Source organism: Pollachius pollachius, assembly GCF_949987615.1.
Source record: "Pollachius pollachius genome assembly, chromosome: 18".
In the NCBI taxonomy this organism is placed as follows: Eukaryota; Metazoa; Chordata; class Actinopteri; order Gadiformes; family Gadidae; genus Pollachius; species Pollachius pollachius.
Window position 1 is genome coordinate 12,898,975 of NC_136951.1, and position 27,500 is coordinate 12,926,474.

The 27,500-nt window shown below is 49.8% G+C and overlaps 1 protein-coding gene across 2 annotated transcripts in view; it reads right to left on the reverse strand.

Moving 5' to 3' along the window:
* anks1b (ankyrin repeat and sterile alpha motif domain containing 1B) overlaps positions 1-27,500 on the reverse strand; it is a 119,850-nt gene that overhangs the window by 30,713 nt on the left and 61,637 nt on the right. For both annotated transcript variants that reach the window (XM_079755619.1, XM_079755618.1), the window contains exons 13-18: positions 24,185-24,371; positions 15,518-15,891; positions 14,944-15,375; positions 13,854-13,976; positions 10,781-10,850; positions 8,306-8,412 (exon numbers count right to left, since the gene is read on the reverse strand). In XM_079755619.1, the coding sequence (XP_079611745.1) occupies positions 8,306-8,412; positions 10,781-10,850; positions 13,854-13,976; positions 14,944-15,375; positions 15,518-15,891; positions 24,185-24,371 (1,293 nt within the window). The remainder of the gene's footprint in view (positions 1-8,305; positions 8,413-10,780; positions 10,851-13,853; positions 13,977-14,943; positions 15,376-15,517; positions 15,892-24,184; positions 24,372-27,500) is intronic.

Here is a 27,500-nt window from a genome sequence, read left to right on the forward strand (position 1 = left end):
GAGGGCTCGAGTCCCCAGCTGACCGGTGGATCCACGAGTGGGAACTCAACCCGTCCTGACACTGAGCAGGCGAGCTGCATCTCATTTCACCGTGAGCCGCTTTACACTCACGTGCAAAATCGTAGTAAATAGTATGCGCTTAAAATATGCAGTGAGGTTTTCATGCATAATGCAACATGCACCCCCCCTTAATTCTGTCACTGTCACCTCCCCCCTCTCAGGAGATGATGCTGTCACTCCTCAGGAGATGATGCCCCCCCCTCTCAGGAGATGAAGCTTCCCCCCGAGGGGAAGATGATGTCACTGTCACCTCCGCCCCCTTCATGTCCAATGACTTTATGAGCTGCTGCTAATACGCATGACAACACGGATTATAGAGCATCTCCTGCTCCATGTGTCTGTGACGTCTGGGTCAGGGCCCCAGCGTTACAGACCACCAGCTAGAGACCTCAGCGTTAAAGACCCCCAGCTGGAGACCTCAGTGTTAAAGACCCTCTGAACTGAGGAGACCAGAGCTGGAGACCAAACGTTACAGACCACAGCGTTACAGACCACAGAGTTACAGACCACAGCGTTACAGACCACCAGCTAGAGACCTCAGCGTTAAAGACCCCCAGCTGGAGACCTCAGTGTTAAAGACCCTCTGAACTGAGGAGACCAGAGCTGGAGACCAAACGTTACAGACCACAGCGTTACAGACCACAGAGTTACAGACCACAGCGTTACAGACCACAGCGTTACAGACCACAGCGTTACAGACCCCAGCGTTACAGACCCCAGCGTTACAGACCACAGCGTTACAGACCACAGTGTTACAGACCACAGCGTTACAGACCCCAGTGTTACAGACCACAGCGTTACAGACCCCAGTGTTACAGACCACAGCGTTACAGACCACAGCGTTACAGACCACAGCGTTACAGACCCCAGCGTTACAGACCCCAGCGTTACAGACCACAGCGTTACAGACCCCTACGTGGAGACCTCCAGGCAGCTCCCCGCACTACTTTGCAAACAATAGCATTTAGGGCTCTACAGTATGTACATATAACCTGACATATGTACAGTCACAGCCAACACACACTCCACCCCTACACACACACACACAGTGGGTGCTGCATGACATTTCACAGCCAATTAGTTTGATGGACGACCTTTCAACACCATGTCAATCATCCCGCCTACTGAGATAGCAAGGGATGAGAGAGAGAGAGAGAGAGAGAGAGAGAGAGACAGAGACAGAGACAGAGACAGAGAGAGAGAGAGAGAGAGAGAGAGAGAGAGAGAAAAGAGAAGAGGAGGATGATGATGGGGGCCAGCTGGGTGATGAGGTGCATGCGGTGGTCGATCAGACTGGTTACACATGGTTACAATATTATCCTCCAGCTGTAAAATAACACCAGGCAGTGGATAGCCTACAAGCTCTGCTCTAATAGGAGTGCAATCAAACAGCAGTGTTCTCTCAGTCACAACACACACACACACACACACACACACACACACACACACACACACACACACACACACACACACACACACACACAGTCACTCACACACACACACACACACACACACACACACACACACACACACACACACACAGTCATACACACACACACACACACACACACACACACACACACAGACAAACACGCTATGATTTGAGAGTCATGGTTTATAAAACCCATCGGCCACTGAAACCCGACCTCTTCTGTCCAGCAGGTGGGAGGTGGTCATGTCATGTCAGAGAACATGTGCTCATGGAGTCACTTCCTGTTGATGGATCTTTTATTAAGGGTCTCGATCAAGGCAAACTGCGGTTTGAATGACACACAATAAACTGTGTGACAGCGAAACACAAAACCCTGTCCCATCCACACTGCGACTGCAAAAACACACTGTCCCATCCAGACTGCAAAACACACTGACCAATCCTCACTCCAAACACACTGACCAATCCTCACTCCAAACACCCTGTCCAATCCTCACTCCAAACACCCTGACCAATCCTCACTCCAAACACCCTGACCAATCCTCACTCCAAACACCCTGACCAATCCTCACTCCAAACACCCTGACCAATCCTCACTCCAAACACCCTGTCCAATCCTCGCTACAACTGCAAAAAACAGATCCTTCTCTCATGCACGTGACCTGACTACTTTAGAAGCACATCATCATGTGTTCATTAATCTACTAGGTAGCCCACCTGTATCCACCAGGCAGACCACCTGTACCCACCAGGCAGACCCCCTGTATCCACCAGGCAGACCACCTGTACCCACCAGGCAAACCCCCTGTACCCACCAGGCAGACGCGGCTTCATGCCCAACATGAGGCCACGTCTAGACCAACGCGCACTCAGCCAGCGTGGATCAGAGCCTCTTCCGTGTCCCTCTAGTGATACAAACCCCTCTAGTGATACCGCCACCATGAACCAGAACACTGATAAAGATCTCATCCCAGCTCGGTCCTCCCAGGCATCCATTCTCGGTGCTTTAGGACCAATACTACATCAGAGGCCATGTTTACTCTGAATAGTGTTGGTGCTTTAGAACCAACACTACATCAGAGTCAACATGGCCTCTGATGTAGTGTTGTTGGTGTTTTTGAACAGCGTATCATGTTGTTGTTGTTGCTGTCTGTTGTTCTTTTCCATCTTAGATCTATCTTCCAGTCTAACTGTCTTTCTGCTCAGAGGTGGAATGGCTCATGTAACATGCATTGATCCTCACTGGTTCATTGAGGAGGGGAGGCACATAACGATTGGAAGAAGGTTGAATGGGTCAATCCATGAGCTCTACTACTCTACCATGGGGACCATGTCACCTTAAAGGAGGATGAGTTAGGAAGCCTGAAGAGCAGCACATTGTGTGTTTGTGGTGAAGTACCAAAGCAGCGGTAAACAGCTCTTACGCCTCACCAGACATCAGCCCTAGAGTTCTCTCCAGCGTCGACGCTCCAAACCCCAGCCCTGAGCAGGGATTGTGTTCGCACAATACGGAGACAGAAATAGAAAAGAGTGGGGGAATAAATCCTCTTTCTCTCTCTCTCTTTGTTGTTTCTCCCTCGTCCGTTCAGATGTTAGCACAGGACGATGGATGTTTGTCTCAGTACCAAAAATGTACTGTATGTTGTCAAAGTGTCATTGTTTTCATGTGGTCATGAATAAATCACGTGTTGATTAAATACAATAATAAAACGGCAATACAAAACATATGCACGTCATTCCCCTCATTTCTCTTCATGCCAAAATGATGCACTATGTATGCACAGAAATCGTAGGATTCAGCATGTGTTATGGACCTGGGTGGTTCTCCACTTCCTGTTCCGCCAGCTCTTCTCCACCTCCCCCTGCTGTGCTGCCGCTTCATGGAGTTCACCATCGCCTCCTCCCTCCTCCCTCCTCCCTCCTACCTCCTTCTTGCTTTCGTAGATCCCCTTTCTCTCTGCCCTCCCTCCCTCCGACGCTGCTTAAATTAGGATTGTTTCAACTTATTATCTGAGTTTCTTTGAACCAGGGTGACGTTTCGCCGTGTCTTGAAGGCCCAAAGAGGAGCCTGGGACTACAGCAGGTTAACTACCCCCTCTCGACCTGTTTCAGAGTCCAATAGGATATCTGAGGGATAGCTAGAGGAGGTAGCATTGCTAACGGGCCACTCAATCCCTGGCCAGGAGGGTGGCGGTCCCACATTAAAACACACAATATTGTGTGTGGGCCCCCAGGGAGCTCCTGGTTCTGCCTCTGCCCTCTTCATGGTTCTGATCGGCTTTATGGATCATCCATTCAACAGTCCTTATTGGTCACGGTCAGCCACACAAAGACAAGCATGCAGGAACACAGACACACACGGACACACACACACGTAGGGATACCCAGGATGTGACAAGACCACAGACATACAAACAAACAAACACACATGCAGGACAGGAAAATAACACAGAAGCACAAGAAGACACACACACACACACACACACACACACACACACACACACAAACAAACACACTCACTTTATAAGCTAAGCCCATCTATCTTGGGCTCTTGTGACGTCCATGACCCTAGCAAAGTTTGGAGCGTCAACAGAACAGTCTCCATGACAACATTCACCCTTTCTCCTCAGCAGCACCTGTCCCTCGCTGGCTGGGGAAGAATTACATGTGCATGTCTATACATAGCCAATGAATATTGGCACATGTGAGTGTGTGTGCGTGCGTGTGCATGTGTGTGTGTGTGTGTGTGTGTGTGTGTGTGTGTGTGTGTGTGTGTGTGTGTGTGTGTGTGTTAATCATAATAATTTATTGATCTTAGATATGAAATCTAACTGTAATAATAATAGTGAATGTGAAGTCAGATATGATACTGAATTATTAATAATGATGATGAATGCTATTTAGAGCCGGTTCCTCCACATAGAATGCAGAGTGGAGCCTTAGAGGAACTCGCTGTAGTCGTGTGCTGCATTTCTATGTTCTGCTGTTCGTCTTTAACAAGAACTCTTCCACCTGGACCGATTCAGCCATTCAGTCCTGAACTGACTGGACGCTGCGGCTGTGATCACAGTAGGGGCAGCATTGAGATCCTGTGGCCCTTAAAGGGCTTGTTCAGCAATTGATGGATCGGATTATATTCCAACATTATGCACTGGATCCCTTCAGAGAAACACTACTTTATTCCTCTCCTTTCACTTCAGCCTCTTTGGTGATCAACAAATAAATAATAAAAGTCGTTCTCCCTTTTAATCCATGTTAGATAATGATAGGCTAACATGGATGTTAGGAAGGGTTTACTAGGGATGTTGCGTATAGGAAGGCTGCAGACATCAAACTGCTGACAGACAGCTGTCAGCTCTCCACCTCACCAGGAGGTCTTCTGAAGTTACATGAGAGTGTGGATATTCAGAAGGGACCTCTGCTTCAACTCCACCATGATAAATATTAATCTGATCTGAATGCAGTTCTAAGGAGCGAGGAACGGAATATAAAACACACAGTTAGAGGGAAGAGGAAGATGAGGGAGAGGAGGAGGAGGAGGAAGGTTGGGAGACTCCCCACTCACACAAATTATTGACATAGTGCAACCAATGCACAACCTTCTGTGTGTGTGTCTGTGTGTGTGTGTGTGTGTGTGTGTGTGTGTGTGTGTGCGTGTGTACATATGTTTTAATTATAATAATGATATTAATGATGATGTTAATGATGGATCAGGACTGAAGGAGCTTATTCCTGTTCCCTAGGTGAAGCAGATACAGGTAGCATCAGTGATGTTCCACAATACGACCAGAATCCATGATGATATCACGACACTGATAACACGACACCAGCTCAGAAACACCTCATCAGATCCATGCCTTCATCACGTGCGGTCTTGTCTGTGGTCATGTGACAGAGTGGGCTTACAAAACCAAGTCTCGTGGGTTAGGGTTAGAACTATTAACATACAGTGTGGAGGTGCGGCTCCATGGTCTAAATGAGCAGTTATGGTTGTTATTACTCTGTTCTGGTCTGTTATGGTTGATATAACTCTGGTCTGGGATGTTATGGTTGATATAACTCTAGTCTGGTCTGTTATGGTTGTTATTACTCTGTTCTGGTCTGTTATGGTTGATATAACTCTGGTCTGGGATGTTATGGTTGATATAACTCTAGTCTGGTCTGTTATGGTTGTTATTACTCTGTTCTGGTCTGTTATGGTTGATATAACTCTGGTCTGGGATGTTATGGTTGATATAACTCTAGTCTGGTCTGTTATGGTTATTATTACTCTGTTCTGGTCTGTTATGGTTGTTATAACTCTGGTCTGGGATGTTATGGTGATATAACTCTGGTCATGGTCGCTTGGTTGAATAAAGGTCAGTAAGAGAATAGTGTATTTTCATTGGTCCGATTTGGACAAACACAGAACGCTGATCCAAGACCAATGATCAACGGTCCAACTTTGAATCAGCTTATGTGCAATGTTCACGTTAATTACTGTCTAAATTAATGTGTAAGCTGGTTACCGTGTTAAGGGATTACTTTACTAATAGTAATCAATCATGTGTTAGCTAATGCATTAGCTCATTTCTGGGATAGTTGCTTCATGTGTGTAAGGTCTGGTTCTGTTTCTTCATGCAAATGCTACACTGTCCTATTAGACTTTAGCCATTTAACAACAGCATTTAACAATAACCCTGTGCCTTAATGGAATACAATATATGTTCAGACAATATGTTTATAAATAGCCAATGGTCTGCTCTCAACAAGCTCTGTATTCCTACATTTATTCATTCAGTATTGTGTCAATATAATGATTTAATTACACAGGATATATTTTTCATTGTTAAGCTAGAATTCCTCAAGGGAGATTCTCCCTCTCCCTCTCTGTCTCTCTCAGATTAATATGATGAATTGATTAATATGCCCCCCCCCCCCCAGTTCAGGGACATTCAGCAACCAATTAAACAAACAGTGTTAGTTATCAGCGCAGGCATTAGCACTCATAGTACTGGACATGAACTGATACAGGCTGAGTGGACGGGATACCAATAGATGGACGAGGAAGGAAGGAAGGAAGGAAGGAAGGAAGGAAGGAAGGAAGGAAGGAAGGAAGGGGGAGAGAGAGAGAGAGAGTGAGAGAGAGAGAGAGAGAGAGAGAAAAAATCTATTGTGTGTGTCTACTGTTACCAGGGTAACCAATGGAACCCCCCCCACACACAGATAATGACGTCAGGTGGTTCTTGCTACGATATGAAGGTCTGGCGCGTAACACTTCTCCCTCAGATATTGCAATAAAGGGCAGCAGAGCATCTGGTTATGAAACATAACTCCTCTCATCTCAAGATCTGACCCATTTGTAGATTAGTTAAGGGGACATCAATGTATCTCCAAGACCTAATTAAAGAATACATTTAATGAAGGAAAGATGTTGTTTGCGAAGCCACACACAAAAACACACACAAAAAACACCAACACACACACGCAGACACTCCTCAAGATCAAAAGTGTTAAATTATGATGAGGGGCAGGTGTTCTCTCTCCCTCTCTCCCTTTCTCTCTCCCTCTCTCTGGAGATGAAAGGTGTGCTTCAAAGAAAAACTGTAGGCTGGGAAAACTAAGCCAACGTCTGGCGAAAATGGACGCTACAGGTGGCTGTCTACACGTGTGTGTCTGTGTGTGTGTGTGTGTGTGTCTTTGTGTGTGAGTGTGTCTGTGTGTGTGTCATCTGCATTAGAGTGTGTTCTATGCTCTGGCATTTGGCCATAGTGCACGTTGTGATCTAAACGTGTGAGGGCCACACCTGGGAACACTGAGTAACACCTTGGTACACTATGAAACACCTGGGGGCACTATGTAACACCTGGGGGCACTATGAAACACCTGGGGGCACTATGAAACACCTGGGGGCACTATGTAACACCTGGGGGCACTATGTAACACCTGGGGGCACTATGTAACACCTGGGGGCACTATGAAACACCTGGGGGCACTATAAAACACCTGGGGGCACTATGTAACACCTGGGGGCACTATGTAACAACACACCTGGGGGCACTATGTAACACCTGGGGGCACTATGTAACAACACACCTGGGGGCACTATGTAACACCTGGGTGCACTATGAAACACCTGGGGTCACTAAGTAACACCTTGGTACACTATGTAACACCTGGGGGCACTATGTAACACCTGGGGGCACTATGTAACACCTGGGGGCACTATGTAACACCTGGGGGCATTATGTAACACCTGGGGTCACTAAGTAACACCTGGGGGCACTATGTAACAACAGACACAACAGACCAAACCCCAACCTGCGAGGTTCCTAGTGAGGTGCGGAGGTGTAGAACCCCAGGGTCTTCCTGCCGCCCCCTGCTCATTAATGACACCAACACCTTTCAGGTGTTTGGAGGAAAAGCCTCCATCTCTAAACTGTTAGCTATATAAAGAGAGGATAGGATGGTGTAGTCGTGGTTAGGAGTGCATCTCCTGGTGCAGGGTCCTCTAACGTCCAAAGCCTTCTGCATCATCCCTTGATAACCCCAACCTGAAGCACATTAAACCATCGACACCTGGTCCCTCTGCAGGTCAACACTTTCACCCAAGGGACTTAGAGGTGAGCTGAGGACCGATGTGCAGCAGATCTAGCTGTTAACACCGGACCACAACAACAGAGCTGAGATGTTCCCTCACCTTCCCCCATCAGAACCAGTGCTCCCACTCACCGTGAACTGGAAGAGAACCAGTGCTCCCACTCACCACTCACTGGAACAGAACCAGTGCTCCCACTCACCATGAACTGAAACAGAACCGGCGCTCCCACTCACCATGAACTGGACATTGTCGAAACCGCTGGACAGCAGGTGGTTCTCGTACTGGACCAGGCCGATGGAGTCCAGCCATTGGCCCACCGACTGCAGCGGGCACCGGGGTCCTATGAGGGGGTGAAGGGGCAGGCGCTTCAGGAGAGAGTAGCCGTCGACTCGGTAGCAGCGGCAGTCGGGCTGCGACAGCTGGCACTGCCACATCATGTTGTGGCGCGCAATGTGGCTGTCAAAGGATCCGGCCATAGGGCATCCAGGGGGTGGAGGGTGGAGCAGGGGGAGGAGGTGGTGGGGTGAAGGGTCAGGGAGAGGGGGAGGTGGAGGAGGAGGGGTCAGGTAAAGGTGGGGTCAGGGGTCAGGTAGAGGGAGCTCAGGAGGAGGGGAGGGGGTTAGGGAAGGGGGAGGTGAGAAAGGGGGGGGGGGAGGGAGTGATGGAGGAAAAAGGGAGGAGAGAGGTGGAGGTGAGGGGAGAGAGGGGGGGGGGCTAGGCTGGGGACAGCAGCAGCATGCTGGGAGAGGAGGGAGAGGGGGGAGCAGGTGGGCTCGGTCTGGGGGGGTAGTTGGAGGATATTGGGGGAGGAGGGGAGGATGAGGAGGGGAGAGGAGGAGGAGGAGGAGGAGGAGGGGGACGGCGAGCAGCAGGAGGTGAAAGGGGAGAGCGAGGTGGAGTACCTCTCACTCTCTCTCCCCAGATCCAGTCAGTGGAGGTGGGGAAGGGAAGCGATGGAGAGACCGAGAGAGAGAGAGAGCGAGAGAGGGAGAGAGAGACGGACGAGGCAGCGGGAGCCGAGGTTGTATCCAGAGGCGGCGGCGGTCCGCCGGGGGTTTATATCCGAGTCAGAGCGGGAAGAGAGTCGCAGCGAGGGAGCGGAGAGGAAGGAGGCTGCGCTCGGAGGAGTAGATCCGAGAGCAGGCGAGCGGGAGGATCGAGCGGGCGAGCGAGCGAGCGTGTGAGTGTGCGGCGCTGCGTTCGGCGTGCCGGAGGTTTCTCTTTCAGCTTGTTGCCTTTCGCTCGGCGGCTCCTTCCAGGGGCGTGCACGCATCTGCGCTGCATGCGCCCGTACGCGCGCACGTGTGTGTGTGTGTGTGTGTGTGTGTGTGTGTGTGTGAGCTGAGGAGCGTGCGAGGCAGAGAGGAAGCGGAGAGAGAGAGCTGCCTGTGCAGTGGATTTCTCTTTATCAAGTACTCCCACTCTCATCTGTATGCTTCTGCAGCCTCTCTCTCTCCCTCTCTCACTCTCCCTCTCCCTCCATCTCTCTCCTCTCTCTCGCTCCCTCCTGTTGCTACGCTCTCTGTCTCCCTCTCTCTCCCCTCTGCCTTTGCTCTCTCGCCCTTCTCGCTCTTTCTTTAGTCGCTCTCCATCTATAGCGCTCTCTCACTGCCTTTAACCTCCTCCATCCGACCCCCTTCTCATCCTCTGCTTTATGTCTTTAACTCCCCCCCTCCCCAAATCTCTCTCTCTCCCCCCTCTTTCTCCCTCTCTCTCCCCCCGACCCCCCCCCCCCTCTCCCTCCCTCCCCCTCTCGTCCTCTCTCTCCCTCTCTCTGTCTCTCGCGCTCTCTGTAGTGTTTGTAGTCTCTCTCTCTCTCTCTCTCTGTAGTGTTGGGAGTCTCTGTCTCTCCCCCTCTCTCTCTGTAGTGTTGGTAGTCTCAGTCTCTCTCTCTCTCTCTCTCTCTCTCTCTCTCTAGTGTTGGGAGTCTCTCTCTCTCCCCCTCTCTGTAGTGAATTAGTCTCTCTCTGTCTTTTTGTAGTGACGGTAGTCTCTCTCTCTCCCCCTCTCTCTCTCTCTGTAGTGTTGGTAGTCTATCTCTCTTTCTCTGTAGTAATCATCAGATCAGCCTCTGTGTCTGCAGATCTATCCCCCTCCCCCAACACCAACATGGTGTGTATGTGTGTAAGTTTGTATGTGTGCGTGTGCGTGTGAGCAGAGTGGGCTGGGCTAGCACAACCATGCACATTTTGGTTCTATGGTTAGTAGAAACCTCAGAGAGACAGAAAGAGAGAGAGAGAGAGAGAGAGAGAGAGAGAGAGAGAGAGAGAGGGGGAGAGGGAGAGAGAGAGGGAGAGGGAGAGTGAGAGAGAGAGAGAGAGGGAGTGGGAGAGTGAGAGAGGGAGAGAGAGAGAGGGGGAGAGAGAGAGAGAGGGAGAGGGAGAGTGAGAGAGAGAGATAGAGAGAGGGGGCGAGAGAGAGAGAGAGAGAGAGAGAGAAAGAGAGGAGGGAGGTGAGAGCAGGAGGATGGATGATAGTTGGGGGGGGTGATGTGTGTAAGTTTGTATGTGTGCGTGTGCGTGTGAGCAGAGTGGGCTGGGCTAGTTTGTGGCCGTTGCGCGCCACAAACTTAATTACTCTCTCTCTCTCTCCCTTAATCACACGTACACTTACTAGCACTTTGTCAACAAGTACACATTAGCGCAAGTATAAACTCACACACTCACACAGACACACACCAAAAAACACACACACAAACACTCACACACCTGTGTGGTCTTCCTTGGCATCCAGTCCGCTCCCGATGCCCGCACCGATGGAACTCATGATCTTATCAATCTGGAGAGGAGAGAGAGAGAGAGAGAGAGAGAGAGAGAGAGAGAGAGAGAGAGAGAGAGAGAGAGAGAGATCAACAGACAGTCAAAGTGGCACAAACACAACAGTGCTAATGAGTTAGAAGTAAAAGGGTAAGTTCATTCCTCACTGTCAATCACAGAGAGAGACCAATGACCCCGCCCCTCCACATGATGTCAATCCCTAACCGGTCGCATCCCACAAACTAGTGAGGGATTGAACCAACGACCACAGCTCCAGTCAGGATCAGGGGGGGATTGGTGGAGGAATAGAGGAAGGAATGGGGGGAGGAATATGGGGAAGAAGTAGGACTGGAAATCATATCAGCAAATCCTGCAGTAGCTTCATTAGTGTTTGTCTGACTGCTGGTTGTCTAGTGTGCGTTTGCGTGTCCGTGTGTGTGTGTTTGTCGTGTGAGCGTGTGTGTCTGTGTGTGTGTGCTAGAGGGGAATGCAGTAGGAGAAAGATTCATTAGCCTGGTATGGTGGATGGATTTATTTTAGGACAATTTGTCATTAGCCAAGATTTACTCGCAGTTAACTAACCTGCTAGTTAGCCCACCACCTGGTTAGCTAACCTGCTATGCAGCTCATCACCTAGTTAGCTAACATGCTATGTAGCCCACCACCTGGTTAGCTAAACTGCTATGTAGCCCACCACCTGGTTAGCTAAACTGCTATGTAGCCCACCACCTGGTTAGCTAAACTGCTATGTAGCCCACCACCTGGTTAGCTAACCTGCTATGCTGCTATGCCGCCTGACTGTTTGTGAGAGGCCCCTGCTGGGAGAACAGCATGTAGTTCCTTATACTGCCTACAGGGGGGTTGTGATTTGTTCGTGCAGTAGGACCCGCCCCCATTCTAAGGCAACGAGAAGAGATGAGATTTAATTCTCGTAGTACATACACATACACATGCAACACATTTCTTCTTCATCGTTTCGGATCTCATTGGCTAATTCCTCCTTGTGTGTTTTGCTCTCCTGTGGACATTTATCTTTAAGTCAAAAGTGATTAAAGATTCCTGTTACGAGATTTTGGCATCGACCGGCCCGCCCTTATATGTGCTATAAATGTACTATTTCCCCCCCCCCCTCACAGGGGGAACCAACCCCCTTCAGGCCGTCTGGGATGCGTCTGAACAATAAAGGTCATGCTAATTGCGGAGAAGGGTGGGAGATACTCCGGTCTGGTGATCCATCAGCATCAGGAAGTTTGTGTGTTCGTACACAGTGCAGATGAAGGGGATGAACACATGAAGGGGTGAGGATGTTTCAGCCACGCACACACAACACACACACTGAGGATGCAAGTGTGCAGGCTTGCATATGCAAAGCGTGTTTGTTTGAGTAGGTCAGTGTGTGAGTGTGAGTGCTTGAGGTCTTCATCTATACTTGGAGTTGTGTGCACGTGTGTGTATGTGTGTGTGTGTGTGTGTGTGCATTGTGTTTGTTTGTGTGTTTTGGTTTCTGTGTTTCATAGCTTGGATGCAATTGTTTATGAATGAATGGATGCTGTGTGCATCGTGTGTTTGTGTGTGTGTGTGTGTGTGTGTGTGTCTGTGTGTGTCTGTGTGTGTTGTCAGTGGTGTGAGTGCTGCGGAAGGCAGGGAAGGTGACTCTTAGATGTCATCACACAGGCTCTGTCCTGACAGCATTGCCGTGGAGATGCATGCCAGTGACCACGCCTCTGACCACTCCCCTGACCACGCCCCTGACCACTCCCCTGACCACGCCCCTGACCACGCCCCTGACTCCATGAACGAGATCAAAATAAACTAAAATATACTGTACTAACATCCTAGCCCACTAACTTATACTGTACTAATATCTAAGCTCTATAACTAATACTGTTCTAACAACTAAGTCTACTAATTAATACTGAACTAATATCTAAGGCCACTTACTAATACTGTGCTAACATCTAAGCCCACTAACTAAAACTGTACTAATATCTAAGCCAATAACTAATCCATTAGTCCTCCATTAACTGAAGTCCGGGAGAAAGACTGCGTTGTTTGCTGCCACCTACCCTCTAATAACCTGTATTCAACCCCTCATTCTAGCGGTCTATCATAGCGTTCCTGGCCTCCCTCCCGCTCCAAAAGGGGTTTGCGGGGTCACCCCAGAACCCAGGGGAGGATGAGACCCTCAGAATGATCCATCAGTTTCTGTTTCCCTCCATCCTCCTCTGAGAGGAACACTTACAGCACTCTGTTGACATCAAGCAGCCACTGGGAACATATTGGCAGATCTGAAGTGCAACTTGATGACGATTGGATGTTGAATGGGTCCCAGCTGTGACAGCACAGTCAACATTTTCCGTGTTAAAATCTGAGGGGGTGTTTAATTAAAATCCGTCCACAGTTGGGCAGTAAATGTTTCCTGCAATCAGCCCCTCAGCTCTTTAAAAACACTGCTGGGGACAGCATGACCCCCCCCCCCCCCACCCTCAGTATGAACAGAAAATAAACACAAACAACTAGTCTGGACTCAACTAACTAGCCGCCGACCTCCCCCCTCAGTATGAACAGAAAACAAACACAAACAAAAACAACTAGTCTGGACTCAACCGACTAAAACTAATAAACATCACCACAACAAACCCACCGAACACAGACAGGCCTTCAACAAACAGCCCACTTGCTAGCTACAACAAAACAAACTGGACGCATCGTCTCCAGAGAGAGGGTCTAGACCCCATCGCGGATTATGGACCCATCGTCTCCATCCAATCAGACACAACAAACACAGATCTACAGACTATAACAGCTAGCAAGCTAGTTCGCTAATAAAGCCAGTTAGTTAACTAGCTTGATCAAGCTTGATGAACATATGTCAATACATAGAAATAAACAACAAATATGTATATTTAATATAATATAAACTAACCCTGACATGTCCCCGTGTTGCTACTCTGAGCAACACGCTGATGAGCTTACTAACTATAACTAACTCTAACTGCATAACCTCTCCAGGGAGGCTCCTTACCTCGTCCCACTCGGCAGTGAAGGAGGGGGTCCTCTCCAGCCGGCCCCCTGGGCTGGCCCCCATCCCCGGCCGGGGGCTGCCAAGCCCCTGGCCCCGGGATCCGGATCCCCAGCTCAGCTCCTCCTGAAGGATGGACAACCAGGTGTTAAACATCTCATGTGTAACATCACAGCTTAAAACAACCAGGACATATCCGCAGTCAATGCTGATCAATAGTGATTTAAATAATGTGATTAATACAATCATGTCCTATGACTGGTATACATTTGAAAATCATGTCCTTTGACACTATATAGCAAAAAAACTTGTACCTCTCTCTTCGTTGGCAAGAATCTTAGTATCGAGTCTCCATAAAACCTTCCAATTCCCCATCAACCTCTCCCTCACTCCCTAAACCCCTCCCACTCACTATAAACCCCTCCCTCACTCCCTAAACCCCTCCCACTCACAATAGACCCCTCCCTCACTCCCTAAACCCCTCCCACTCACTATAAACCCCTCCCTCACTCCCTAAACCCCTCCCACTCACTATAAACCCCTCCCTCACTCCCTAAACCCCTCCCTATCACTATAAACCCCTCCCACTCACCGCAAACCCCTCCCACTCTCCCTAAACCCCTCCCACTCACCATCAACTCCTCCTACTTTCCATTTACCCCTCCCACTCACCATAAGTTTATATAAAGTGACTGGCTTGCTGTCTGGCTGGCTTGCTGGCTGACTGACTGACTGACTGACTGACTGACTGGCTGACTGCCTGACTAACTGGCTGACTGACTGGCTGGCTGACTGACTGGCTGGCTGACTGACTGGCTGCCTGCCTGCCTGACTGGCTGCCTGCCTGACTGACTGACTGACTGACTGACTGACTGACTGGCTGACTGACTGGCTGGCTGCCTGACCGGCTGGCTGCCTGCCTGACTGACTGACTGACTGACTGACCGACTAGCTGGCTGACTGACTGACTGACTGACTGGCTGGCTGACTGACTGACTGACTGACTGACTGACTAGCCTGCTGACTGACTGACTGACTGACTGACTGACTGCCTGCCTGCCTGCCTGCCTGCCTGCCTGACCGGCTGGCTGACCTGTATGGGCGACACGCCCACGATGTTGGAGTCGGAGAGGGACTTGGAGAGCTGGAGGTCCAGCAGGCTGCGGGGCGCCGACCTCCTCCGGTCCAGGGTGCAGGCGCGCTCCTCGTAGCCCCCCGACGCGGCGGCCAGCTCCGGGACCCCCGCCCCGTCGAGTCCCGGGACCCCCGCCCCGTCGAGGCCCAGCGCCACGGCGACGGCGGCGGAGTGGCGGGGGGAGCGGGCGGGCCGGTGTCCCAGGGTGCTGTAGCCCCGGGGCGAGCAGGGGGTCTCGGGGGACGGCGCCTGGTTCACCCGCGTGTGGAAGACCGTCCGGAAGACCACCTGTGGCTTCGGCTGCTCCCCCGGGGTCTGGAGGGTCTGGGGAGGCGGGGTCTTGTGGGGCGGGGCTTGGTGGGGCGGGGCCAGGGAGGACCGGTCTACCTGCTGAGGGAATTAAAAACACAAATGAAAGAATTGGATTTATTAGAATTTAACTTTATGTCGGAACTCAAGGGCCTGCTGTTGTTGCTCCTCCCCCTCGCGAAGCAGGCCAATCAGAAAGCACTCTGAGCCTGGAGGAGCGTACCTGGCAGTAGAGCTCCTTCTGGCTCTGGGTCTGACTCTTGTTCTGGGGCGGCGCAGCGGGGGTCTGCGGGCCCCTGGGGGGGTGGGGCTGGTAGGGGGTGTCGGGGATCAGGGTCTTGGCCTGAGGCAGGGTCTGTGGGGGGGCAGCAGTGTTGCCCCGGGGGCAGTAGAGTTTGTAGGGGGTGTCAGGGGCCTCGCAGGCCGGGGACGAGCCGTGCAGGAGGCCCGCAAACTCCTCGGGGATGTGGCTCTTCCGGCGGTCCTCCACCACGAGGAGGGAGGAGGAGGAGGAGGAGGAGGAGGAGGGCTTGGGAGGAGGAGCAGGAGCAGAAGGAGGGGGAGCGGGAGGAGGGTCCCGCTGGTACGGCCCGTCGTCTGGAAGAGGACACGCACACACACACAGACACACACACACACACACACACACAGACACACACAGACACACACACACACACACACACACACAGACACACACACACACACAGACACACACACACACACACACACACACACAAAGACACACACACACACACACATAGACACACACACACACACACACACACAGACACACACAGACACACACACACACACACACACAGACACACACACACACACACACAGACACACAGACACACACACGCACACACACACACACACACACACACACACAAAGACACACACACACACAGACACACACACACACACACACACAGACACACACACACACACACACACACACAGACACACACACACACACACACACACACACACGCACACACGTTTAAACATCCCAACTTCAGCACAGGGGAACAATTCAATGTTAATAAATTTGACTACACCTCTCTACGATAAAGGACAAACTAAAAGCCAAAGGTAAGCGGAAATAGAAGTAGAGGAACAAACGAAATTTGAACTAAGTGCGTTGAACAGCAGCAGTCACTGCAGAGGGTCATGTGACTTAGCTGCAGAGGGTCATGTGACTTGGCTGCAGAGGGTCATGTGACTGGGCTGCAGAGGGTCATGTGACTGGGCTGCAGAGGGTCATGTGACTGGGCTGCAGAGGGTCATGTGACTAGGGTGGAAAGAGGGTCATGTGACTATAGCTTGTCTGCAAACCCAGTCCTGGAGAACCAGCGTGAGGGAACGATGAGGAGGACATCGTTCTTCTACTCGCATCTCATGACGAAGACAAAGTTTCTTCGTTTCACCTAGAGCCTTCCCCTGCCTCCTGAGAGAAATTTTGTGCGTGTACGAGTGCGTTTGTGCGTGCGAATGTGTGTCCCTCACACGTCACAAATGGCTTTTACTCATGATTTGCGTTTCATTTACATAGTGAAGGTACAACAGATTATCATCAGGTAAATACATGCAAGAACACACGCACCCACACAGTTTCCATTTCAGGAGCGTGTGATTGATGTCGTATTACTCTGCTGTTCAGACCTGATTAAAACACAAAACGCAGCCAGACTTCTAAAATCATAATAAGCTGTTATGTCCCAAATCCTGTTAACAGAAGTAAAGACCACTTTTTTTCCGGACGAACCGCGTCTGGGGAATTCACGTGGTCTCTCTCTTTCTCTTTCTCAATCTCTCTCTTTATCCTGCTCCCTCCCTCCTCCTCCTCTCTCTCTCTTTTTCTCTCTCTCTCTCTCTCCGTCATCCCCCCTCTCTCTCTCTCTCTCTCTCTCTCTCCATCATTCCCTCTCTCTTTCTCTCAACCCCTCCATCCCACTCTCTCTCTTTCTCTCCCTCCCGCCATTCCACTCCCTCTGGCTTATCTCCCTTTCTTCATCTCTCCCTCTCCCCCCCTTGACTGTAGCTCTCTAATTGGTCCTAACCCATAGAAAGCAGCACACCCAGAAGCAGGCGTAGAACTCATTACCATATGCAGAGAAAACAGCAATAATAAAATGACATAACGTCAGAGCCTCCGACTAAGAGGGCTGCTGCAGCTCGCTTACGTAAGGACTCCAATCGAGACAGCGTCTCTCTCTGCCTCTCGCCGAGGGAGACACTGGATTCACTACACCTCACTCTCCTCTCATTACGCCGCTCTGAGTCCAGCACCGCGTTTCGATGCAGACACCCAGTATCGGGATCTGAACCCCCACAGAAAGAGGAACCTTCTCCAGGGTTCCTGAGTCTCTGCCCGCTGATAAGAAAGGTTCTGCATCCTGTCCCTCGTTTGATTGGCTCGGCGAAGTTCCAATCAGCCAATCAGCGTCTAGCAGGGCCAGAGTGAGCAACAGGAATCAACCACATGTCTACTGTGGTGCAACGCAAGGTTCTTTAAAGAACCCTTAAATAACCTTTAAATAACCTTTAAACAGCCCTGACAGTACCGGTAAAGAACTTTTAAAGAACATTTAAAGAACCTTTAAAGGACCCTTTAAGAACCTTTAAAGAACCTTCAAAGTACATTTACCATGGATGGAGGCTTGGAGCTCCCATCAACTAATCAATTAGAGTTATTGGGTTCTAAACACAAGAACCAGGTATCAGGGTTGGGGGTACCCTACTTCCCTATTACTTCTTCTACTGACTTCTCCTTGAAATGACCACACCACAGATGATGAATACATAAATTAAGCTAGGAAATGCATTTTGAAATCCCGAGCTTTTTAAACGGCACCGAAAACGACAACAGTATTAAACATTCATCTTCTCCAAGCTCGCTTTCTTTCACCCCCCCGTGGTTTCAGACGGAGAGGAAAATCTTATGCCCTCATTAGTTGTGTTATTTCAATATTATCAGGATAATGATGCAAAATGACAGAAGACACAACCGCAGGGATTCCCCGCTCTGAGTTCTGTGACTCATCTTCTGCTCTTCAGAGTCAAAGTCTCTCCTCATCGTCTCCACCTCACACCCTCCCGGTTTCTGCTGCTCACGGTTCGGTCTTCCAGCAGAACCCAGCTGAGCCAAAGTGGATTCAGACCCACAGGAGGCGAAAGAGACGGGAGAAGCCCAGGGATTCCCCTCCCCCCGCCACCATTAGAAAGTATTTTGGTCATATATATTTTTTCACAATCTTTAGAAGCCATAATCGTAATTCAGATTGAAAGGTAATTAAGGGCCCCGGCGTGGCAGAGCCTCTGAAGTCTGACAGGAGAGCTGGGCTTGAGCTGGCGTAGCTTGAGCTGATATATCTTATATATCATAAGATATATCAGCACATTTGAAACAGAACCATAGTTGGTAGGTTTAGGGTTCACTGGCCCTTTAAGGCCCTGGGACTGAGGTAAGGGGTCAGCTCTGAGGTAAGCTCTGAGGTCAGCTGTGAGGTCAGCCTGTCACTCACTTTTCATTCATTCATCCATGCATCCGTCCGTCTGTCCACCCTAGCTCTATGCCTGCTGGCAACAGGTGAGATATGGTCGCCATGGTAACAGAAAAGCCCTCTCTCCTGCAGTTCTGGGTGGCTAAGACTGTGTGTGTGTGTATGTGTGTGTGTGTGTGTGTGTGTGTGTATGTGTGTGTGTGTGTGTGTGTGTATGTGTGTGTGTGTACAGAGCTACTGGAAGAGATATTGTTGAGAATGAAGAAGAAAGTATAAAGAGTGAATGACTGATGAGCGAGAGAAATTGAGGAATAGAGTATGCAGCATGCAGGATAGTTAATAACTGCTTCACCACGGACGAGCAGGAGTACGATTCATAACAACGATTAGCTCAAACTTTACTGGAAACTTTAGATGTAAAGTTGAAGCTCTGCAAAATATTTCAACAAGCAACATGTTACTGTGACTGACACACACACAGCTACCCTCCAGATCTGTCACAACCCCCCCTACCACACACACACACACACACACACACACACACCCACACACACACGCACACACACACACACACACACACCCACCCACCCACAGTGGGGTCCCGCTGGGTATAAAGGCGGATCTCTTCAGTACGGAGCATCAAGCTCCTCTCAGCTAAACCCTCATTCATGTTTGGCATTATTCCTTCTGCGCACGCACGCACGCACACACGCACACACACACACACCCACACACACACACAAACACGCGGGCGTGCGAGCACACAGCAGCGGGGGGATTTTAAAGTGGTAAGAAATACCAGCCTAGTGGAGTTTAAGACTCCAGAACATAAATCCTCTCTTGTCCTCTAGCCCGTCAGCGTTCTGCTGCAGTGCTCGGGTTGTGGCTCTGATTCTGTGTTCTGAGGCTGATCGAATCTTCACACACTTTCCTCCTGCAAGGAAGGAGGTCCCACTTGGATATCTAGCTCAGGTCACCCCGGCCACGAGGAAGTCACCATGGCGACCAGTTACCACAGGAACCGAGCTGACAACGCCAGTGTTACAACTCCGACCAAAGTGCCCATGCCGACCAGAGTTACCATGGCGATCAAAGTTACCACGCCAACCAAAGCCGCACTGCCAACCAGATTATAGAGCCATCGGATCAGCCATTCATATGTAAATACACGCACTAGTGATGGGTCGTTCGCGACCGAATCAGTTCGAATGAACGAATCTTTAACAAGAACAAACCGATTCTTCTCTCTTGTTCGTCTCGTTCGTTCTTAGAGTCGACTCCTCTCAGACCCACTAGTCGCTGACTCGCTGACTCGCTGTTCGTTCACTGGCAGTGAGTGGTGAAGGGGGAAGAGCCTTAGTGAGTGAGCGTACGATAATACGATTCAATATCAGTGAAATGGTAAATGCATGCTGTCTTTGTACTTTCTGTGTCATTCCAGATTAATCAAATATTTAAATGTCTTTTCAATCTGTCTCGTTCTTTTATGGTTCGTTCTCCACCCGGGACCCACACCATCATTGCTAAATCAAGTCTATTATCTTGCTGAAATGTTAAACATCCAATAATCAACTACACCCCCCATCCCGCTGCGTTTGGTTAAAGTTGTATTGTTGTGTTGATTGATGACCGACTTCCACGATCGTTTGAGAATGAGAACGAGGGAGGAGCTAAGTCTGACTGACTCAGCTGAGAACCATTCCATGATTTGATTCACCGCTACCGCAAACTCGACTGAACGAACAAACAAACAAACGATTCTTAACGACTCTTCTTGGCGAACTGACCGACACAAACTGAATCAAGGAAAATAATCATTGAATCCATCACTAACACACACCAAGCTCCCCATGCTATATCGATGCTGTTATATATATGTATATGATAATCCTGACGGCTCTACTACAATCCCCCAGGGAACCGGTAAGCTGAGAACCATCTTTTTCTGTTCTGCTTTCAACACATAATTTAAAAATGGGTTTAATATATATTAAGAAAATCAATACTCTGTGAAGCGTTGAAGAGACAAAAACATTCTGTTTGTGTCTGACTGTCAGAGTTTCTAACGCCGTTTCCACTAACAGGTTAGAAACCACAGACAGACTGTCTGATGACGGCCAGAGGGACGGGAGAGAGGAAGTTAAACACTCCCTCCACCTGACGGCCCACAGCCGGCCCCTTGCAGGGGTCCACACCCACCGTGGGGGTCCACCGGGGCCGCCAAATCACCACCAGCAGAGCATAATACCAGGGCAACCTGCTTGTCTCTCGCTGTAACCCGATTGACCCGTTCCCCCGATGAAGCTATGATGACATTTCCTGGCGAAGGCGAGGAGAGGAGATGAGAGGAATGAGACAGTGTGTGCGCGTACGTGCGTTTGAATGTGTGTATATTCGTGTGCGATAGAAACAGAGGTGGGTTCATGTTATGCTTCTCTCTCTCTCTCTCTCTCTCTCTCTCAGCCAATGGGTGATATGCGTTCTCCTGTTCATTCAGTCTCAAGTCTCACCCCCAGCAGCCTTGATAAGGTGCTGTGACATCATCAGGTTGTATCAATGACACTTCCTGACTCTTTAATGAACTTCCTGTTGAATGAGCTCCCAGCTGTTGGGTTAGTCTGAAAACTTTCTTATGCGTTCTACCAGGTGACTGCTGCCCCAAAACCACGAGAGAGAGAGAGAGAGAGAGAGAGAGAGAGAGAGAGAGAGAGAGAGAGAGAGAGAGAGAGAGAGAGAGAGAGAGAGAGGAGACCTCAAACCCATATCCCTTGCATAACATAAGCTAGTTTAGTAACATCCCCCCTCCCCTCCCCACACATCAGCACAGCTTAGACGGATCGCAGGTTAAAAATAGTTCCTGCTTTTAACCGCCCGCCCACGCCAGGGCGAGCCACCTACACACACACACACACACACACACACACACACACACACACACACACACACACACACACACACACACACACACACACACACACACACACAGTGGGGGCCTCTCTCGATTTTCGGTAGCAAGCGATGGGTGGCTCGCCCAGTCAAACATCTTAGAGAGAGAGGGAGAGAGAGCGAGAGAGAGAGAGACACACAGAGAGAGAGAGGCCTTCTCTTGCCTTTATGAAGTAACTTTTCTCTCCACTTGTTCACTCATCTCTGCGTTGCCTCCCACACGCTGTTTATTCTGCCCTTCTTTAAGCCGTTCTTCACTCCCTTCCTCTCGTCTTCACCCACTCTCTCTTTTATTGGCAGGTTAGCAATCGCTCACACTCACCCATTACATCCTCCTCCCTCCCCTCTCACTCTCACCCCCCCTCTCTCACTCTTCTTCAATATCTCTCCTTCTTTCTTCCTCTTCCCTCTCTCCCCTTCCATCTCTCTCTCTCCCTATTCTGACGCTCCCTCCCTCCCTCTCTCCCCTTCCATCTCTCTCTCTCCCTATTCTGATGCTCCCTCCCTCCCTCCCTCCCTCTCTCCCCTTCCATCTCTCTCTCTCCCTATTCTGATGCTCCCTCCCTCCCTCCCTCCCTCCCTCCCTCCCTCCCTCTCTCCTCTTCCATCTCTCCCTCTCTCCCCCTCCATCTCACCATCTCTCCCTCTTCTGGTGGTCCCTCTCTCCCCCTGCGTTGGTGTGTGTGTGTCCGTGGGTGTGTGTATGCGTGGGTGTGGGTGTGTGTGTGTTTGTGTGCGTATGCGTGGGCCTGCGTCTGTGTGTGTGTGTGTGGCGGGGGGGGGGGCGTGTGTGTCCTCATGTGTATTCAAAACGAGGTTTGAACCACTAAGATGTGTGAGATCAAAGTTGCTAAAGCAACTGCTCCTGCAAAAACACGCATGCAAGCACGCACGCACACATACACAAACACACGCACACCCACAGACACGCACGTGCATGCACACCCACACCGACACGTACACCCACACACCAACGGACACATTCACATACACATTCATTGCCAGAAGCAGCCAGATACACACAAAATACCTACACCCACACCTGTATCACACACAGTCAGAATACAAATAAAAACAGGATACACATTCATACACACAAATTCAGTGAATACAGAGTTCTCCTTATGAAGGACTTAAATCCTCATGTACGCCTCCGTACACTGTGTGTGTGTGTGTGTGTGTGTGTGTGTGTGTGTGTGTGTGTGTGTGTGTGTGGGGGGGGGGGGGGGGGGTACACTTTGTGTTTGTGTATGGGGAAATGCTAAAAAGAATTCTGTTATGCTCCATTGTTATTTTAGGAATTTCCTCGGCACTAAAACTAATTCAAAACCAAAAGTAGAGCAGAGGAGTTTAAGGAAGCAGGGAGCAACAGATTTAAAAGAGCTTGGTATGAACCATTCTCCATGCCTAACACGCCAAAACCTGGCATATGTTTACGCACATACCACAACACTGCAACTCCATTTCCCAATTTTCCTCACATTTACATTTTAAAACTCTGACCAATCAAATGTACTGCTCTATGCTATAGCTACTCACCGCTGACCAATCGAATGTAGCGCACTAAGCTATAGCTACTCACCGCTGACCAATCAAATGTAGTGCGCTCAGCTACAGCTAGTCAACGGTCAATTATAAATTAAACAAATACTGTTAAATGCCCGTTTTATCATTCCAAAGTGAGAGGGATCTAGTCAATAAGATCTGTTGAGATGCGCTATATCGATCTACATATACAGTATGTTGATATCCTTACTGAAGAACAAGTGAATGTCTGTCAGAACATCTTTTTGAGCTGGAAGTTCTGGTGATTACTTCTGATGTATAGAAATTATGTTTCCTACTGGGGTTTTATTTTGATGAGGGCACCGAAAATCAACACCTGAGGACACAGACAGGAGACCGCCCACATCACGTAGCAAGGCAGGAATAATCAGGACAATCTCAACGTGATGAGGAAAATAAACCTTAAAAGAGCTGCATTAAAACAATCAGGGATTCAATAAGGTCTGCTGATCTAAAAACTGCTCCTTGTTTCGGCAACATCTGATCCTGCTCAACGTTTATCATGTGAAGGTCCTGACCCACAAACACTTTCCACATGATCAGAGGAGCTGGACGGCCTCAGGCCTCCTGCGTACGTGTTTCTGCCCTCGATGTTTGAGACCTCCTCACATACAATAAGAGGAGGTAATGGTGCAGGAGAACCAGGAAGGTCTGGTAAGAACCAGTTCAGGGCAGCTGAGGTGAGAGCTACTGTAGCTTATGGGACAGGAGGGCATGGTACTACCATAACCCATAAACTTAGGCTGTGATTGGCTCCTACCTGTCAGCAGAAGCAGCCGCAGGCTGTGATTGGTCCGACCTGTGAGCAGCAGCAGCATTGTGATTGGTCCTACCTGTGAGCAGAAGCGGCAGCAGGCTGTGATTGGTCCTACCTGTGAGCTGGCAGTCGTCGTTGGAGCCGGCCGAGTCCTCCTGGTTGGGGGAGAGTGGGGGGCTGGCGGGGGGGCTGGTGCTGAAGCTGGCGTAGCCTAGCGACGAGCTGACCTCACTGGGCTCACAGCTGGGGGGCGCGGGCCGCTGGAGGTCCTGGGCGGAGGACAGGGAGGTCCGCTGTTTAGGCTGGGGGGGGGGGGGAACACAGGGGGCCGACATCAGAGACAGCTCCCTCATCCATGATGAACACATTCAAATGGAACCGTTATTGAGTCAACTCCCTCCGTTCTGACTGTTTTATTCAAAACCTAAAGAGAAGTGGATTCAAACTAAGGGAACAACTTGTCAGTGGTGTGTCAAGGTAAGCAGCAATTAGTTCCACACCGACACGTCTCCAAGGGGAACAGAGCAGCAGACGGAGCAAAAGTGAGCGTTCTGCTCTGAGCCTCAGAGTGTTCTGCTCTGAGCAGTGGTGAGCGTTCTGCTCTGAGCAGTGGAGCGTTCTGCTCTGAGCAGTGGTGAGCGTTCTGCTCTAAGCAGTAGTGAGCGTTCTGCTCTGAGCAGTGGTGAGCGTTCTGCTCTGAGCAGTGGTGAGTGTTCTGCTCTGAGCAGTGGAGCGTTCTGCTCTGAGCAGTGGAGCGTTCTGCTCTGAGCAGTGGTGAGCGTTCTGCTCTGAGCAGTAGTGAGCGTTCTGCTCTGAGCAGTGGTGAGCGTTCTGCTCTGAGCCTCAGAGTGTTCTGCTCTGAGCAGTGGTGAGTGTTCTGCTCTGAGCAGTGGAGCGTTCTGCTCTGAGCAGTAGTGAGCGTTCTGCTCTGAGCAGTGGTGAGCGTTCTGCTCTGAGCCTCAGAGTGTTCTGCTCTGAGCAGTGGAGCGTTCTGCTCTGAGCAGTAGTGAGCGTTCCACTCTGAGCAGTTGTGAGCATTCTGCTCTGAGCAGTGGAGCGTTCTGCTCTGAGCAGTGGAGCGTTCTGCTCTGAGCCTCAGAGCGTTCTGCTCTGAGCAGTGGAGCATTCTGCTCTGAGCAGTGGAGCGTTCTGCTCTGAGCCTCAGAGCGTTCTGCTTTGAGGCTCAGAGCAGAACGCTCTGAGGCTCAGAGCGTTCTGCTCTGAGCAGTGGAGCGTTCTGCTCTGAGCCTCAGAGCGTTCTGCTTGAGGCCCCACTACTCGCTGAAGCCTTTCAGACCACCAGACGTGAAGATGAGAGCTGGCAGTATACCCCTGCTGTGTTATGGATAAGATGTTCATATTTCCTTGGATAGGAAGCTTCCTGTATGTTCAGAGGTAAAGCCTCTTCAGCTCATCAATATTCACATCTAGGGTGTCTGAGAATACATCACTTTATTAGACACACTCAAACCCCCATGTCTCTGGGCTCGGTTCCGAGAAACCTCCACAGACGGGAGGTGTCGAGGTACAGTCATCTGCATGACAATGGGATACGACAAATATACACAGGAATAAAGAAAGGCAAAATAACTGACGGATAAAGAGTGGATTAAAGAAAAAATGTGTTTGATGATAGAAGAGAGAGAGAAGAGAGAGAGAGAGAGAGAGAGAGAGCGAGAGAGAGAGAGAGAGAGAGAGAGAGAGAGAGAGAGCGCGAGAGAGAGAGAGGGGGGGGGGAGGGAGGAAGAGGGGAGGGGTAGATAGAGAGAGAACCAGGGGTGGAGGAAAGCTAACACACCTGATGAAAGAATATTTGTCGTAATCCCACACACAAAAAAGAGCTAAGCTTTTAGCCTTGCAACCATAGCAACCAGGTGCTTGCAATGACATGGTGCTGTTAATGCTGGTGGAGCTTGTGGCGGATGAGAGTCAACCTTCACCCAACTGTTAGCAATTCAATGAGCTGTCTGGGTTAGAGGAGAAGAGAAGAGAGGACAAAAGGTGAGGAGAGGAGAGGAAAGTAAAGAAGAGAAGAGAAGAGAAGGAGAGAAGGAGAGGAGAGGAGAGGAGAGGAAAGAAAGAGGAGAGGAGGATGACACATGAGGAGAGACAGACAGCCTCACGTCTTCACTAAAACATGATTATGCATCACATCTGCTTTGTGGAACACGAATGAAACCTGGGAAGTCAGGTGGGAGGGTGGGCTTCTACACTAGCCTGGCTCTGCCCGCTTAAGTACTTCTGTTCTATTTTCATTTCCCTTCAGTCCTACGTCTGGGTTTGCGGTATATATCTTGGTTTTCACCATCCAACTTTTGAGGGAGTGGCTGAGAACAATGACGTTAAAGTCAGCTCTCGTTGACGAACATCTTCACGCACAGCGTTTGGTTTGTTTACAGCCTGCGCGCAACGTGATTCCCGGCCAAACGTTTGCGGTTGGTTTTGGCAGATCCAGAGTGGCACTGGGCAGATCCAATAGTTTTCAACTTCAACAGACACCCGCCTTCAAGTGAGTTAACGTTAGTCAATTGAGTGGGTCCAGACTCTCTGTGCAAATTAAATGAAGTATGAGAGTCTGGTAGGACATGGCTACTTCTACACATTACTAATAACCCAATAACAATATAATGCCACTAATGAGTTGAGAGCCTTTGGAGAGACAGGAAGAACACAGTATAAATGAACAGTTTGTTCATTTATTCAGCTTCTAGACCCCAATTACTACGACGAGATAGAACAGATATTATATATATGCAATGTTTGTGTGTGCGTGCAGGGAGAAAGAGAGAGAGAAGGGGGAGATAGTGACTGAGAGAGAGAGAAGGGGGAGAGAGTGACTAAGAGAGAGAGTGAAAGAAAGAGAAATATACGCTTTTTACACAAAAATAAGCACAAATATGCAGGTAAGGGAGAACGGGGGAGGGAGAAGGCTCCGAGCCAGCAGACACACAATGGGGACATGTCCCCGCGCCTGAGGATTGAAGCCTTGCGGGACGGGGACACTGAGCTGAGCTGATGAACACGTCACAGCTGATAAGGATTAATGCACACACACACACACACAAACATAAACAAACACACTAATACACACACACACACACATACACGCATGCACACACACACAGCCATTAATACAAACACACACACACACACAGAAGTATATGAACAAACACACACTAATACATGCTGATACACAGAAGCAATCATTTGCACTACTCTCCAACACAAAAAATCACTGTCCCTATATTACGTACTCCCACACAATCACACACACACACACACACACACACACACACACACACACACACACACACACACACACACACACACACAGCAGCCATCGCTAACTGAATTACAGGGAAATCGTTTTTCATTGGCCATTGCACATCCCCATGGGTAAAGGAGAAGTGACACCCCTATAATGAGTTTGT